Below are 14,204 nucleotides of genomic sequence, written 5' to 3' on the forward strand. Positions count from 1 at the left end.
TCTCTCTCTCTCTCTCTCTCTCTCTCTCTCTCTCTCTCTGTCTCTGTCTCTGTCTCTGTCTCTGTCTCCGTCTCTCTCTCTGTCTGTCTCTCTCTCTCTCTCTCTCTCTCTCTCTCTCTCTCTCTCTCTCTCTCTCTCTCTCTCTCTCTCTCTCTCTGTCTCTCTCTCTCTCTCTCTCTCTCCGTCTCTGTCTCTCTCTCTTGCGCTCTCTCTCTCTCTTTCTCTGTCTCTCTCTGTCTCTCTCTCCGTCTCTGTCTCTCTCTCTCTCTCTCTTGCTCTCTCTCTCTTTCTCTCTCTCCCTCTCTTTCTTTCTCTCTCTCTCTCTCTCTCTTTCTCTCTCTCTCTTTCTCTCTCTCCCTCTCTTTCTTTCTCTCTCGCTCTCTCGCTTTCTCTCTTTCTCTCTCTTTCCCTCTCTCTCTCTCTCTCTCTCTCTCCCACCCCTCTCTCTGTCTCTCTCTCTGTCTGTCTGTCTCTCTCTCTGTCTGTCTCTCTCTCCCCTACCTCTCTCTCCCCTATCTCTCTCTCCCCCATCTCTCTCTCCCCATCTCTCTCCGTCCTCTCTCTCTCTCTCTCTCCCCCTCTTTCTGTGTGTAATGTTTTAAATATCTCTCATGTCAATATCATGCAGTTTAGAGAGGATGTTGAGTCAAGCACTACCGCCCGCAGCAGTAATTGGCCATAATCGCTGTAAACATTAGGGAACCGAACAGGGTTGCGTGAAGTCATTCTACTATCTATGTACTTTACAGCGTTCTAAATTGGAATGTCGTCCTCTTTTCTTTTTTCTTTTTTTCAGACGGAGATCGCCAAGCGGCTCAACGCGATTCTAGCTCAAATTATGCCTTTCCTGTCACAAGAGGTGAGTGTTTTATAAAATGGCCTTTTTGGTTTCTAGTGTCACACTGTGGAGTGTTGGAAGTTAGAGGTGACCACGTAGCGCTAGTCCTGGTGCATATTTAGTCCAGCTGTAACTGTCGTACTTTTTGAACAAGGTTAGATGCTTTTCAATAATTGTGTACGGCACTTGTCCCCAATTCAAGTTTATCCACTTGTGTGAATAAAATTTTCATATTTTTTTTTTAAATGGTCTGTTATTTTTAAATTGTTCAAACACAATCTATCTTTGTCATCGAGAATGTGAATGTAAAAGTGTGTTACTGTGATTGTAAAAGTGTGTTATTGTGAATGTAAAACTGTGTTATTGTGAATGTTAAAGTGTGTTATTGTGAATGTAAAAGTGTGTTATTGTGAATGTAAAAGTGTGTTATTGTGAATGTAAAAGTGTGTTATTGTGAATGTAAAAGTGTGTTATTGTGTGTGGGGAAGATGAGACCCATGATTGGTCAACTCTGTTGTTGTTGTTGTTGTTGTTTACAACTGTAGGGTTGCAAAAACTTTCCCAGAATTCCCAGTTGGAAAGATTTCTGTAATCGGATGGGAGTAAGCATGACATTTTCTGGAGAAAGCAGGGAGTTTTTTACAACCCTACAGCTGTCTAAATAAATGCAGTGTCCTAACGGGTCCCTCTGCGTTTCTCCCCTCTTCCCCTACAGCACCAACAGCAGGTAGCCCAGGCAGTAGACCGAGCTAAACAGGTTACCATGACTGAGCTCAATGCCATCATCGGGGTACGTGGGCTTCCCAATCTGCCCCTCACCGTGTGTAAACCTTCTTCTTTTTAAAAACACTTCATTTATTAAACATCAGCTAGGCCAGGGACAAACCTGCATTAACGTGACTACTGTACTGACTAAGGCCAGGGACAAACCTGTATTAACGTGACTACTGTACTGACTAAGACCAGGGACAAACCTGCATTAACGTGACTACTGTACTGACTAAGGCCAGGGACAAACCTGCATTAACGTGACTACTGTACTGAGTAAGGCCAGGGACAAACCTGTATTAACGTGACTACTGTACTGACTAAGGCCAGGGACAAACCTGCATTAACGTGACTACTGTACTGACTAAGACCAGGGACAAACCTGCATTAACGTGACTACTGTACTGACTAAGGCCAGGGACAAACCTGCATTAACGTGACTACTGTACTGACTAAGACCAGGGACAAACCTGTATTAACGTGACTACTGTACTGACTAAGGCCAGGGACAAACCTGTATTAACGTGACTACTGTACTGACTAAGGCCAGGGACAAACCTGCATTAACGTGACTACTGTACAGACTAAGGCCAGGGACAAACCTGCATTAACGTGACTACTGTACTGACTAAGGCCAGGGACAAACCTGCATTAACGTGACTACTGTACTGACTAAGGCCAGGGACAAACCTGCATTAACGTGACTACTGTACTGACTAAGGCCAGGGACAAACCTGCATTAACGTGACTACTGTACTGACTAAGGCCAGGGACAAACCTGCATTAACGTGACTACTGTACTGACTAAGGCCAGGGACAAACCTGCATTAACGTGACTACTGTACTGACTAAGGCCAGGGACAAACCTGTATTAACGTGACTACTGTACTGACTAAGGCCAGGGACAAACCTGCATTAACGTGACTACTGTACTGACTAAGGCCAGGGACAAACCTGTATTAACGTGACTACTGTACTGACTAAGACCAGGGACAAACCTGCATTAACGTGACTACTGTACTGACTAAGGCCAGGGACAAACCTGTATTAACGTGACTAAGGCCAGGGACAAACCTGCATTAACGTGACTACTGTACTGACTAAGACCAGGGACAAACCTGCATTAACGTGACTACTGTACTGACTAAGGCCAGGGACAAACCTGCATTAACGTGACTACTGTACTGACTAAGACCAGGGACAAACCTGCATTAACGTGACTACTGTACTGACTAAGGCCAGGGACAAACCTGTATTAACGTGACTACTGTACTGACTAAGGCCAGGGACAAACCTGCATTAACGTGACTACTGTACTGACTAAGGCCAGGGACAAACCTGTATTAACGTGACTACTGTACTGACTAAGGCCAGGGACAAACCTGCATTAACGTGACTACTGTACTGACTAAGGCCAGGGACAAACCTGCATTAACGTGACTACTGTACTGACTAAGGCCAGGGACAAACCTGCATTAACGTGACTACTGTACTGACTAAGGCCAGGGACAAACCTGTATTAACGTGACTACTGTACTGACTAAGACCAGGGACAAACCTGCATTAACGTGACTACTGTACTGACTAAGGCCAGGGACAAACCTGTATTAACGTGACTAAGGCCAGGGACAAACCTGCATTAACGTGACTACTGTACTGACTAAGACCAGGGACAAACCTGCATTAACGTGACTACTGTACTGACTAAGGCCAGGGACAAACCTGTATTAACGTGACTACTGTACTGACTAAGGCCAGGGACAAACCTGCATTAACGTGACTACTGTACTGACTAAGACCAGGGACAAACCTGCATTAACGTGACTACTGTACTGACTAAGGCCAGGGACAAACCTGCATTAACGTGACTACTGTACTGACTAAGACCAGGGACAAACCTGCATTAACGTGACTACTGTACTGACTAAGGCCAGGGACAAACCTGTATTAACGTGACTAAGGCCAGGGACAAACCTGCATTAACGTGACTACTGTACTGACTAAGACCAGGGACAAACCTGCATTAACGTGACTACTGTACTGACTAAGGCCAGGGACAAACCTGCATTAACGTGACTACTGTACTGACTAAGACCAGGGACAAACCTGCATTAACGTGACTACTGTACTGACTAAGGCCAGGGACAAACCTGTATTAACGTGACTACTGTACTGACTAAGGCCAGGGACAAACCTGCATTAACGTGACTACTGTACAGACTAAGGCCAGGGACAAACCTGCATTAACGTGACTACTGTACTGACTAAGGCCAGGGACAAACCTGCATTAACGTGACTACTGTACTGACTAAGGCCAGGGACAAACCTGCATTAACGTGACTACTGTACTGACTAAGGCCAGGGACAAACCTGCATTAACGTGACTACTGTACTGACTAAGGCCAGGGACAAACCTGCATTAACGTGACTACTGTACTGACTAAGGCCAGGGACAAACCTGCATTAACGTGACTACTGTACTGACTAAGGCCAGGGACAAACCTGTATTAACGTGACTACTGTACTGACTAAGGCCAGGGACAAACCTGCATTAACGTGACTACTGTACTGACTAAGGCCAGGGACAAACCTGCATTAACGTGACTACTGTACTGACTAAGACCAGGGACAAACCTGCATTAATGTGACTACTGTACTGACTAAGGCCAGGGACAAACCTGCATTAACGTGACTACTGTACTGACTAAGGCCAGGGACAAACCTGTATTAACGTGACTACTGTACTGACTAAGGCCAGGGACAAACCTGCATTAACGTGACTACTGTACTGACTAAGACCAGGGACAAACCTGCATTAACGTGACTACTGTACTGACTAAGGCCAGGGACAAACCTGTATTAACGTGACTACTGTACTGACTAAGGCCAGGGACAAACCTGCATTAACGTGACTACTGTACTGACTAAGGCCAGGGACAAACCTGTATTAACGTGACTACTGTACTGACTAAGACCAGGGACAAACCTGCATTAACGTGACTACTGTACTGACTAAGGCCAGGGACAAACCTGCATTAACGTGACTGCTGTACTGACTAAGACCAGGGACAAACCTGTATTAACGTGACTACTGTACTGCCTAAGGCCAGGGACAAACCTGTATTAACGTGACTACTGTATTGACTAAGACCAGGGACAAACCTGCATTAACGTGACTACTGTACTGACTAAGGCCAGGGACAAACCTGTATTAACGTGACTACTGTACTGACTAAGGCCAGGGACAAACCTGCATTAACGTGACTACTGTACTGACTAAGGCCAGGGACAAACCTGCATTAACGTGACTACTGTACTGACTAAGACCAGGGACAAACCTGCATTAACGTGACTACTGTACTGACTAAGACCAGGGACAAACCTGCATTAACGTGACTACTGTACTGACTAAGACCAGGGACAAACCTGCATTAACGTGACTACTGTACTGACTAAGACCAGGGACAAACCTGCATTAACGTGACTACTGTACTGACTAAGGCCAGGGACAAACCTGTATTAACGTGACTACTGTACTGACTAAGACCAGGGACAAACCTGCATTAACGTGACTACTGTACTGACTAAGGCCAGGGACAAACCTGCATTAACGTGACTACTGTACTGACTAAGGCCAGGGACAAACCTGCATTAACGTGACTACTGTACTGACTAAGGCCAGGGACAAACCTGTATTAACGTGACTACTGTACTGACTAAGGCCAGGGACAAACCTGCATTAACGTGACTACTGTACTGACTAAGGCCAGGGACAAACCTGCATTAACGTGACTACTGTACTGACTAAGACCAGGGACAAACCTGCATTAATGTGACTACTGTACTGACTAAGGCCAGGGACAAACCTGCATTAACGTGACTACTGTACTGACTAAGGCCAGGGACAAACCTGTATTAACGTGACTACTGTACTGACTAAGGCCAGGGACAAACCTGTATTAACGTGACTACTGTACTGACTAAGGCCAGGGACAAACCTGTATTAACGTGACTACTGTACTGACTAAGGCCAGGGACAAACCTGTATTAACGTGACTACTGTACTGACTAAGGCCAGGGACAAACCTGTATTAACGTGACTACTGTACTGACTAAGGCCAGGGACAAACCTGCATTAACGTGACTACTGTACTGACTAAGACCAGGGACAAACCTGCATTAACGTGACTACTGTACTGACTAAGGCCAGGGACAAACCTGTATTAACGTGACTACTGTACTGACTAAGGCCAGGGACAAACCTGCATTAACGTGACTACTGTACTGACTAAGGCCAGGGACAAACCTGCATTAACGTGACTACTGTACTGACTAAGGCCAGGGACAAACCTGCATTAACGTGACTACTGTACTGACTAAGGCCAGGGACAAACCTGCATTAACGTGACTACTGTACTGACTAAGGCCAGGGACAAACCTGCATTAACGTGACTACTGTACTGACTAAGGCCAGGGACAAACCTGCATTAACGTGACTACTGTACTGACTAAGGCCAGGGACAAACCTGCATTAACGTGACTACTGTACTGACTAAGGCCAGGGACAAACCTGCATTAACGTGACTACTGTACTGACTAAGGCCAGGGACAAACCTGCATTAACGTGACTACTGTACTGACTAAGGCCAGGGACAAACCTGCATTAACGTGACTACTGTACTGACTAAGGCCAGGGACAAACCTGCATTAACGTGACTACTGTACTGACTAAGGCCAGGGACAAACCTGCATTAACGTGACTACTGTACTGACTAAGGCCAGGGACAAACCTGCATTAACGTGACTACTGTACTGACTAAGGCCAGGGACAAACCTGCATTAACGTGACTACTGTACTGACTAAGGCCAGGGACAAACCTGCATTAACGTGACTACTGTACTGACTAAGGCCAGGGACAAACCTGCATTAACGTGACTACTGTACTGACTAAGGCCAGGGACAAACCTGCATTAACGTGACTACTGTACTGACTAAGGCCAGGGACAAACCTGCATTAACGTGACTACTGTACTGACTAAGGCCAGGGACAAACCTGCATTAACGTGACTACTGTACTGACTAAGGCCAGGGACAAACCTGTATTAACGTGACTACTGTACTGACTAAGGCCAGGGACAAACCTGTATTAACGTGACTACTGTACTGACTAAGGCCAGGGACAAACCTGCATTAACGTGACTACTGTACTGACTAAGACCAGGGACAAACCTGCATTAACGTGACTACTGTACTGACTAAGGCCAGGGACAAACCTGTATTAACGTGACTACTGTACTGACTAAGGCCAGGGACAAACCTGCATTAACGTGACTACTGTACTGACTAAGGCCAGGGACAAACCTGTATTAACGTGACTACTGTACTGACTAAGACCAGGGACAAACCTGCATTAACGTGACTACTGTACTGACTAAGGCCAGGGACAAACCTGCATTAACGTGACTACTGTACTGACTAAGACCAGGGACAAACCTGTATTAACGTGACTACTGTACTGCCTAAGGCCAGGGACAAACCTGTATTAACGTGACTACTGTATTGACTAAGACCAGGGACAAACCTGCATTAACGTGACTACTGTACTGACTAAGGCCAGGGACAAACCTGTATTAACGTGACTACTGTACTGACTAAGGCCAGGGACAAACCTGCATTAACGTGACTACTGTACTGACTAAGGCCAGGGACAAACCTGCATTAACGTGACTACTGTACTGACTAAGACCAGGGACAAACCTGCATTAACGTGACTACTGTACTGACTAAGACCAGGGACAAACCTGCATTAACGTGACTACTGTACTGACTAAGACCAGGGACAAACCTGCATTAACGTGACTACTGTACTGACTAAGACCAGGGACAAACCTGCATTAACGTGACTACTGTACTGACTAAGGCCAGGGACAAACCTGTATTAACGTGACTACTGTACTGACTAAGGCCAGGGACAAACCTGCATTAACGTGACTACTGTACTGACTAAGACCAGGGACAAACCTGCATTAACGTGACTACTGTACTGACTAAGGCCAGGGACAAACCTGCATTAACGTGACTACTGTACTGACTAAGACCAGGGACAAACCTGCATTAACGTGACTACTGTACTGACTAAGGCCAGGGACAAACCTGTATTAACGTGACTACTGTACTGACTAAGACCAGGGACAAACCTGTATTAACGTGACTACTGTACTGACTAAGACCAGGGACAAACCTGTATTAACGTGACTACTGTACTGACTAAGGCCAGGGACAAACCTGTATTAACGTGACCACTGTACTGACTAAGGCCAGGGAGAAACCTGTATTAACGTGACTACAGTACTGACTAAGGCCAGGGACAAACCTGTATTAACGTGACTACTGTACTGACTAAGGCCAGGGACAAACCTGCATTAACGTGACTACTGTACTGACTAAGACCAGGGACAAACCTGCATTAACGTGACTACTGTACTGACTAAGACCAGGGACAAACCTGCATTAACGTGACTACTGTACTGACTAAGGCCAGGGACAAACCTGCATTAACGTGACTACTGTACTGACTAAGACCAGGGACAAACCTGCATTAACGTGACTACTGTACTGACTAAGACCAGGGACAAACCTGCATTAACGTGACTACTGTACTGACTAAGGCCAGGGACAAACCTGCATTAACGTGACTACTGTACTGACTAAGACCAGGGACAAACCTGCATTAACGTGACTACTGTACTGACTAAGGCCAGGGACAAACCTGCATTAACGTGACTACTGTACTGACTAAGGCCAGGGACAAACCTGCATTAACGTGACTACTGTACTGACTAAGGCCAGGGACAAACCTGCATTAACGTGACTACTGTACTGACTAAGACCAGGGACAAACCTGCATTAACGTGACTACTGTACTGACTAAGACCAGGGACAAACCTGCATTAACGTGACTACTGTACTGACTAAGGCCAGGGACAATCCTGCATTAACGTGACTACTGTACTGACTAAGGCCAGGGACAAACCTGTATTAACGTGACTACTGTACTGACTAAGACCAGGGACAAACCTGCATTAACGTGACTACTGTACTGACTAAGGCCAGGGACAAACCTGCATTAACGTGACTACTGTACTGACTAAGGCCAGGGACAAACCTGCATTAACGTGACTACTGTACTGACTAAGGCCAGGGACAAACCTGTATTAACGTGACTACTGTACTGACTAAGACCAGGGACAAACCTGTATTAACGTGACTACTGTACTGACTAAGACCAGGGACAAACCTGCATTAACGTGACTACTGTACAGACTAAGGCCAGGTACAAACCTGTATTAACGTGACTACTGTACTGACTAAGGCCAGGGACAAACCTGCATTAACGTGACTACTGTACAGACTAAGGCCAGGGACAAACCTGTATTAACGTGACTACTGTACTGACTAAGACCAAGGACAAACCTGCATTAACGTGACTACTGTACTGACTAAGGCCAGGGACAAACCTGCATTAACGTGACTACTGTACTGACTAAGGCCAGGGACAAACCTGTATTAACGTGACTACTGTACTGACTAAGGCCAGGGACAAACCTGTATTAACGTGACTACTGTACTGACTAAGGCCAGGGACAAACCTGCATTAACGTGACTACTGTACTGACTAAGGCCAGGGACAAACCTGTATTAACGTGACTACTGTACTGACTAAGGCCAGGTACAAACCTGCATTAACGTGACTACTGTACTGACTAAGGCCAGGGACAAACCTGTATTAACGTGACTACTGTACTGACTAAGGCCAGGTACAAACCTGCATTAACGTGACTACTGTACTGACTAAGGCCAGGGACAAACCTGCATTAACGTGACTACTGTACTGACTAAGGCCAGGGACAAACCTGCATTAACGTGACTACTGTACTGACTAAGGCCAGGGACAAACCTGTATTAACGTGACTACTGTACTGACTAAGGCCAGGGACAAACCTGCATTAACGTGACTACTGTACTGACTAAGGCCAGGGACAAACCTGCATTAACGTGACTACTGTACTGACTAAGGCCAGGGACAAACCTGCATTAACGTGACTACTGTACTGACTAAGGCCAGGGACAAACCTGCATTAACGTGACTACTGTACTGACTAAGGCCAGGGACAAACCTGCATTAACGTGACTACTGTACTGACTAAGGCCAGGGACAAACCTGCATTAACGTGACTACTGTACTGACTAAGGCCAGGGACAAACCTGTATTAACGTGACTACTGTACTGACTAAGGCCAGGGACAAACCTGTATTAACGTGACTACTGTACTGACTAAGGCCAGGGACAAACCTGTATTAACGTGACTACTGTACTGACTACCCGTTTCTAATGTCTGGTCTAAAACTTTCCGTGTCTCGCTGCTGGCCTTGCCTGGCAACAGTTACGCTGATTATCAGACAACAGGACAGTGAATTACACATTATTACAGGAGTAATATTAGTTACAGATTTATTCATGTTAGTTCAAGTCTTTACCTACTGCAGTTTTGCCTTTTGTCATGGATTATTTTAGTTTGATTTGAGAAGGTGGTGATGCTATTGTGGTGATGCATCAGTACTGTAGTTAACCTGAGGTATATACTGTATCAGTACTGTAGTTAACCTGAGGTATATACTGTATCAGTACTGTAGTTAACCTGAGGTATATACTGCATCAGTACTGTAGTTAACCTGAGGTATATACTGCATCAGTCATGTTGTTAACCTGAGGTATATACTGTATCAGTACTGTAGTTAACCTGAGGTATATACTGTATCAGTACTGTAGTTAACCTGAGGTATATACTGTATCAGTACTGTAGTTAACCTGAGGTATATACTGTATCAGTACTGTAGTTAACCTGAGGTATATACTGTATCAGTACTGTAGTTAACCTGAGGTATATACTGCATCAGTACTGTAGTTCACCTGAGGTATATACTGTATCAGTACTGTAGTTAACCTGAGGTATATACTGTATCAGTACTGTAGTTAACCTGAGGTATATACTGTATCAGTACTGTAGTTAACCTGAGGTATATACTGTATCAGTACTGTAGTTAACCTGAGGTATATACTGCATCAGTACTGTAGTTAACCTGAGGTATATACTGTATCAGTACTGTAGTTAACCTGAGGTATATACTGCATCAGTACTGTAGTTAACCTGAGGTATATACTGTATCAGTACTGTAGTTAACCTGAGGTATATACTGCATCAGTACTGTAGTTAACCTGAGGTATATACTGCATCAGTACTGTAGTTAACCTGAGGTATATACTGCATCAGTACTGTAGTTAACCTGAGGTATATACTGTATCAGTACTGTAGTTAACCTGAGGTATATACTGTATCAGTACTGTAGTTAACCTGAGGTATTTACTGTATCAGTACTGTAGTTAACCTGAGGTATATACTGTATCAGTACTGTAGTTAACCTGAGGTATATACTGTATCAGTACTGTAGTTAACCTGAGGTATTTACTGTATCAGTACTGTAGTTAACCTGAGGTATATACTGTATCAGTACTGTAGTTAACCTGAGGTATATACTGTATCAGTACTGTAGTTAACCTGAGGTATATACTGCATCAGTACTGTAGTTAACCTGAGGTATATACTGTATCAGTACTGTAGTTAACCTGAGGTATATACTGTATCAGTACTGTAGTTAACCTGAGGTATATACTGTATCAGTACTGTAGTTAACCTGAGGTATATACTGTATCAGTACTGTAGTTAACCTGAGGTATATACTGTATCAGTACTGTAGTTAACCTGAGGTATATACTGTATCAGTACTGTAGTTAACCTGAGGTATATACTGCATCAGTACTGTAGTTAACCTGAGGTATATACTGCATCAGTACTGTAGTTAACCTGAGGTATATACTGTATCAGTACTGTAGTTAACCTGAGGTATATACTGTATCAGTACTGTAGTTAACCTGAGGTATATACTGCATCAGTACTGTAGTTAACCTGAGGTATATACTGCATCCCCCCTCTATAGTCAGCTCCCCCTCTATAGTTCCTCCACCTCTATAGTCAGCTCCCCCCTCTATAGTCAGCTCCCCCCCCTATATAGTCAGCTCCCCCTCCCTGCTTTCCTGGTTTAATTGGCTGTGGTTTTAATAAGGATCCTCAGCTCATCCCTCATTGGCTCACTGCTGACCTGGATAGGATAGCTGTTGGTACTGCTGCTGGTGGGAATTACAGGCAGGGGGGGTGAGGAACAACACAAGACTGTTCTGCTGGTAGCCTAGTGCTGGAGCCACAGGAGGCCTGACACAGGAGGCCTGACACAGGAGGCCTACCACAGGAGGCCTGACACAGCATACACACTCAGCCAGCCAGCTTTACAACACTATCTACGTAGCCTAATTATAGTAGGCTTGGGCAGGTTACCGTATGTACTGTGTACCGGAGTATTTGGAAAAAGCCAAGGAATCAAATCAAGTTTATTTTATATAGTCCTTCTTACATCAGCTGATATCTCAAAGTGCTGTACAGAAACCCAGCCTAAAACCCCAAACAGCAAGCAATGCATGTGTAGAAGCACGGTGGCTAAGGAAAAACTCCCTAGAAAGGCCAGAACCTAGGAAGAAACCTAGAGAGGAACCAGGCTATGAGGGGTGGCCAGTCCTCTTCTGGCTGTGCCGGGTGGAGATTATAACAGAACATGGCCAAGATGATCAAATGTTCATAAATGACCAGCATGGTCAAATACAGTCTAATATTTTGACCAGCATGGAATGGTTTAATACATTCTAATATTTTGACCAGCATGGAATGGTTTAATACATTCTAATATTTTGACCAGCAAGGAATGGTTTAATACATTCTAATATTTTGACCAGCATGGAATGGTTTAATACATTCTAATATATTATTTTTAGCTACTTTTTAATTAATACCTGCAGTCAACTTGTGTAAAACGTTAGGAGATGATTCACATTACGTTGTTCATTTCACCTGTCACCTTTATGTTACATTATAAAGCTCACCGTAGTTTAACCAGAACAGTTGATCCAGTCACGTGTTTGTTTGTAAATAACACAACAGGAGAAAGACGGAGCCGGTGAGTCTGTAGGGAGCCGGTGAGTCTGTAGGGAGCGGGTGAGTCTGTAGGGAGCGGGTGAGTCTGTAGGGAGCGGGTGAGTCTGTAGGGAGCGGGTGAGTCTGTAGGGAGCCGGTGAGTGAGTCTGTAGGGAGCCGGTGAGTGAGTCTGTAGGGAGCCGGTGAGTCTGTAGGGAGCCGGTGAGTCTGTAGGGAGCCGGTGAGTCTGTAGGGAGCCGGTGAGTCTGTAGGGAGCGGGTGAGTCTGTAGGGAGCGGGTGAGTCTGTAGGGAGCCGGTGAGTCTGTAGGGAGCCGGTGAGTCTGTAGGGAGCCGGTGAGTCTGTAGGGAGCCGGTGAGTCTGTAGGGAGCCGGTGAGTGAGTCTGTAGGGAGCCGGTGAGTGAGTCTGTAGGGAGCCGGTGAGTGAGTCTGTAGGGAGCGGGTGAGTGAGTCTGTAGGGAGCCGGTGAGTGAGTCTGTAGGGAGCCGGTGAGTGAGTCTGTAGGGAGCCGGTGAGTGAGTCTGTAGGGAGCCGGTGAGTGAGTCTGTAGGGAGCCGGTGAGTGAGTCTGTAGGGAGCCGGTGAGTGAGTCTGTAGGGAGCCGGTGAGTGAGTCTGTAGGGAGCCGGTGAGTGAGTCTGTAGGGAGCCGGTGAGTGAGTCTGTAGGGAGCCGGTGAGTGAGTCTGTAGGGAGCCGGTGAGTGAGTCTGTAGGGAGCCGGTGAGTGAGTCTGTAGGGAGCCGGTGAGTGAGTCTGTAGGGAGCCGGTGAGTGAGTCTGTAGGGAGCCGGTGAGTGAGTCTGTAGGGAGCCGGTGAGTGAGTCTGTAGGGAGCCGGTGAGTGAGTCTGTAGGGAGCCGGTGAGTGAGTCTGTAGGGAGCCGGTGAGTGAGTCTGTAGGGAGCCGGTGAGTGAGTCTGTAGGGAGCCGGTGAGTGAGTCTGTAGGGAGCCGGTGAGTGAGTCTGTAGGGAGCCGGTGAGTGAGTCTGTAGGGAGCCGGTGAGTGAGTCTGTAGGGAGCCGGTGAGTGAGTCTGTAGGGAGCCGGTGAGTGAGTCTGTAGGGAGCCGGTGAGTGAGTCTGTAGGGAGCGGGTGAGTCTGTAGGGAGCGGGTGAGTCTGTAGGGAGCGGGTGAGTGTGTAGGGAGCGGGTGAGTCTGTAGGGAGCCGGTGAGTGTGTAGGGAGCCGGTGAGTCTGTAGGGAGCTGGTGAGTCCTTCAGCGAGTCTCTGTTGTGCGGTGCACATGATGTGAACCGGATCACCAAGTCGAGGTCCAAAAGGCCTCTTAAACCTGTTACGGCTGGGGGTTCCGTTAGCGGAACGTTTCGACAACATCCAGTGAAAATGGCAGAGCGCAAATTTTTTTTGTTGTTGAAATATTTAACTTTCATACAATCACAAGTGCAATACACCAAAGCTTAACTTCTTGTTAATCTAGCCACCGTTTCAGATTTCAAAACGGCTTCACGACGAAAGCAAACCATGCTATTATCTGAGGACAGC

The 14,204-nt window shown here is 46.0% G+C and overlaps 1 protein-coding gene across 1 annotated transcript in view; it reads left to right on the forward strand.

Annotated features, from left to right (window-relative positions):
- tle3a (TLE family member 3, transcriptional corepressor a) overlaps positions 1-14,204 on the forward strand; it is a 162,190-nt gene that overhangs the window by 54,870 nt on the left and 93,116 nt on the right. Inside the window, exons 6-7 of the mRNA XM_071405171.1 lie at positions 797-859; positions 1,554-1,658. Of these exons, the coding sequence (XP_071261272.1) occupies positions 797-859; positions 1,554-1,658 (168 nt within the window). The remainder of the gene's footprint in view (positions 1-796; positions 860-1,553; positions 1,659-14,204) is intronic.

Source organism: Salvelinus alpinus, chromosome 6 (assembly GCF_045679555.1).
Source record: "Salvelinus alpinus chromosome 6, SLU_Salpinus.1, whole genome shotgun sequence".
NCBI lineage: Eukaryota > Metazoa > Chordata > Actinopteri > Salmoniformes > Salmonidae > Salvelinus > Salvelinus alpinus.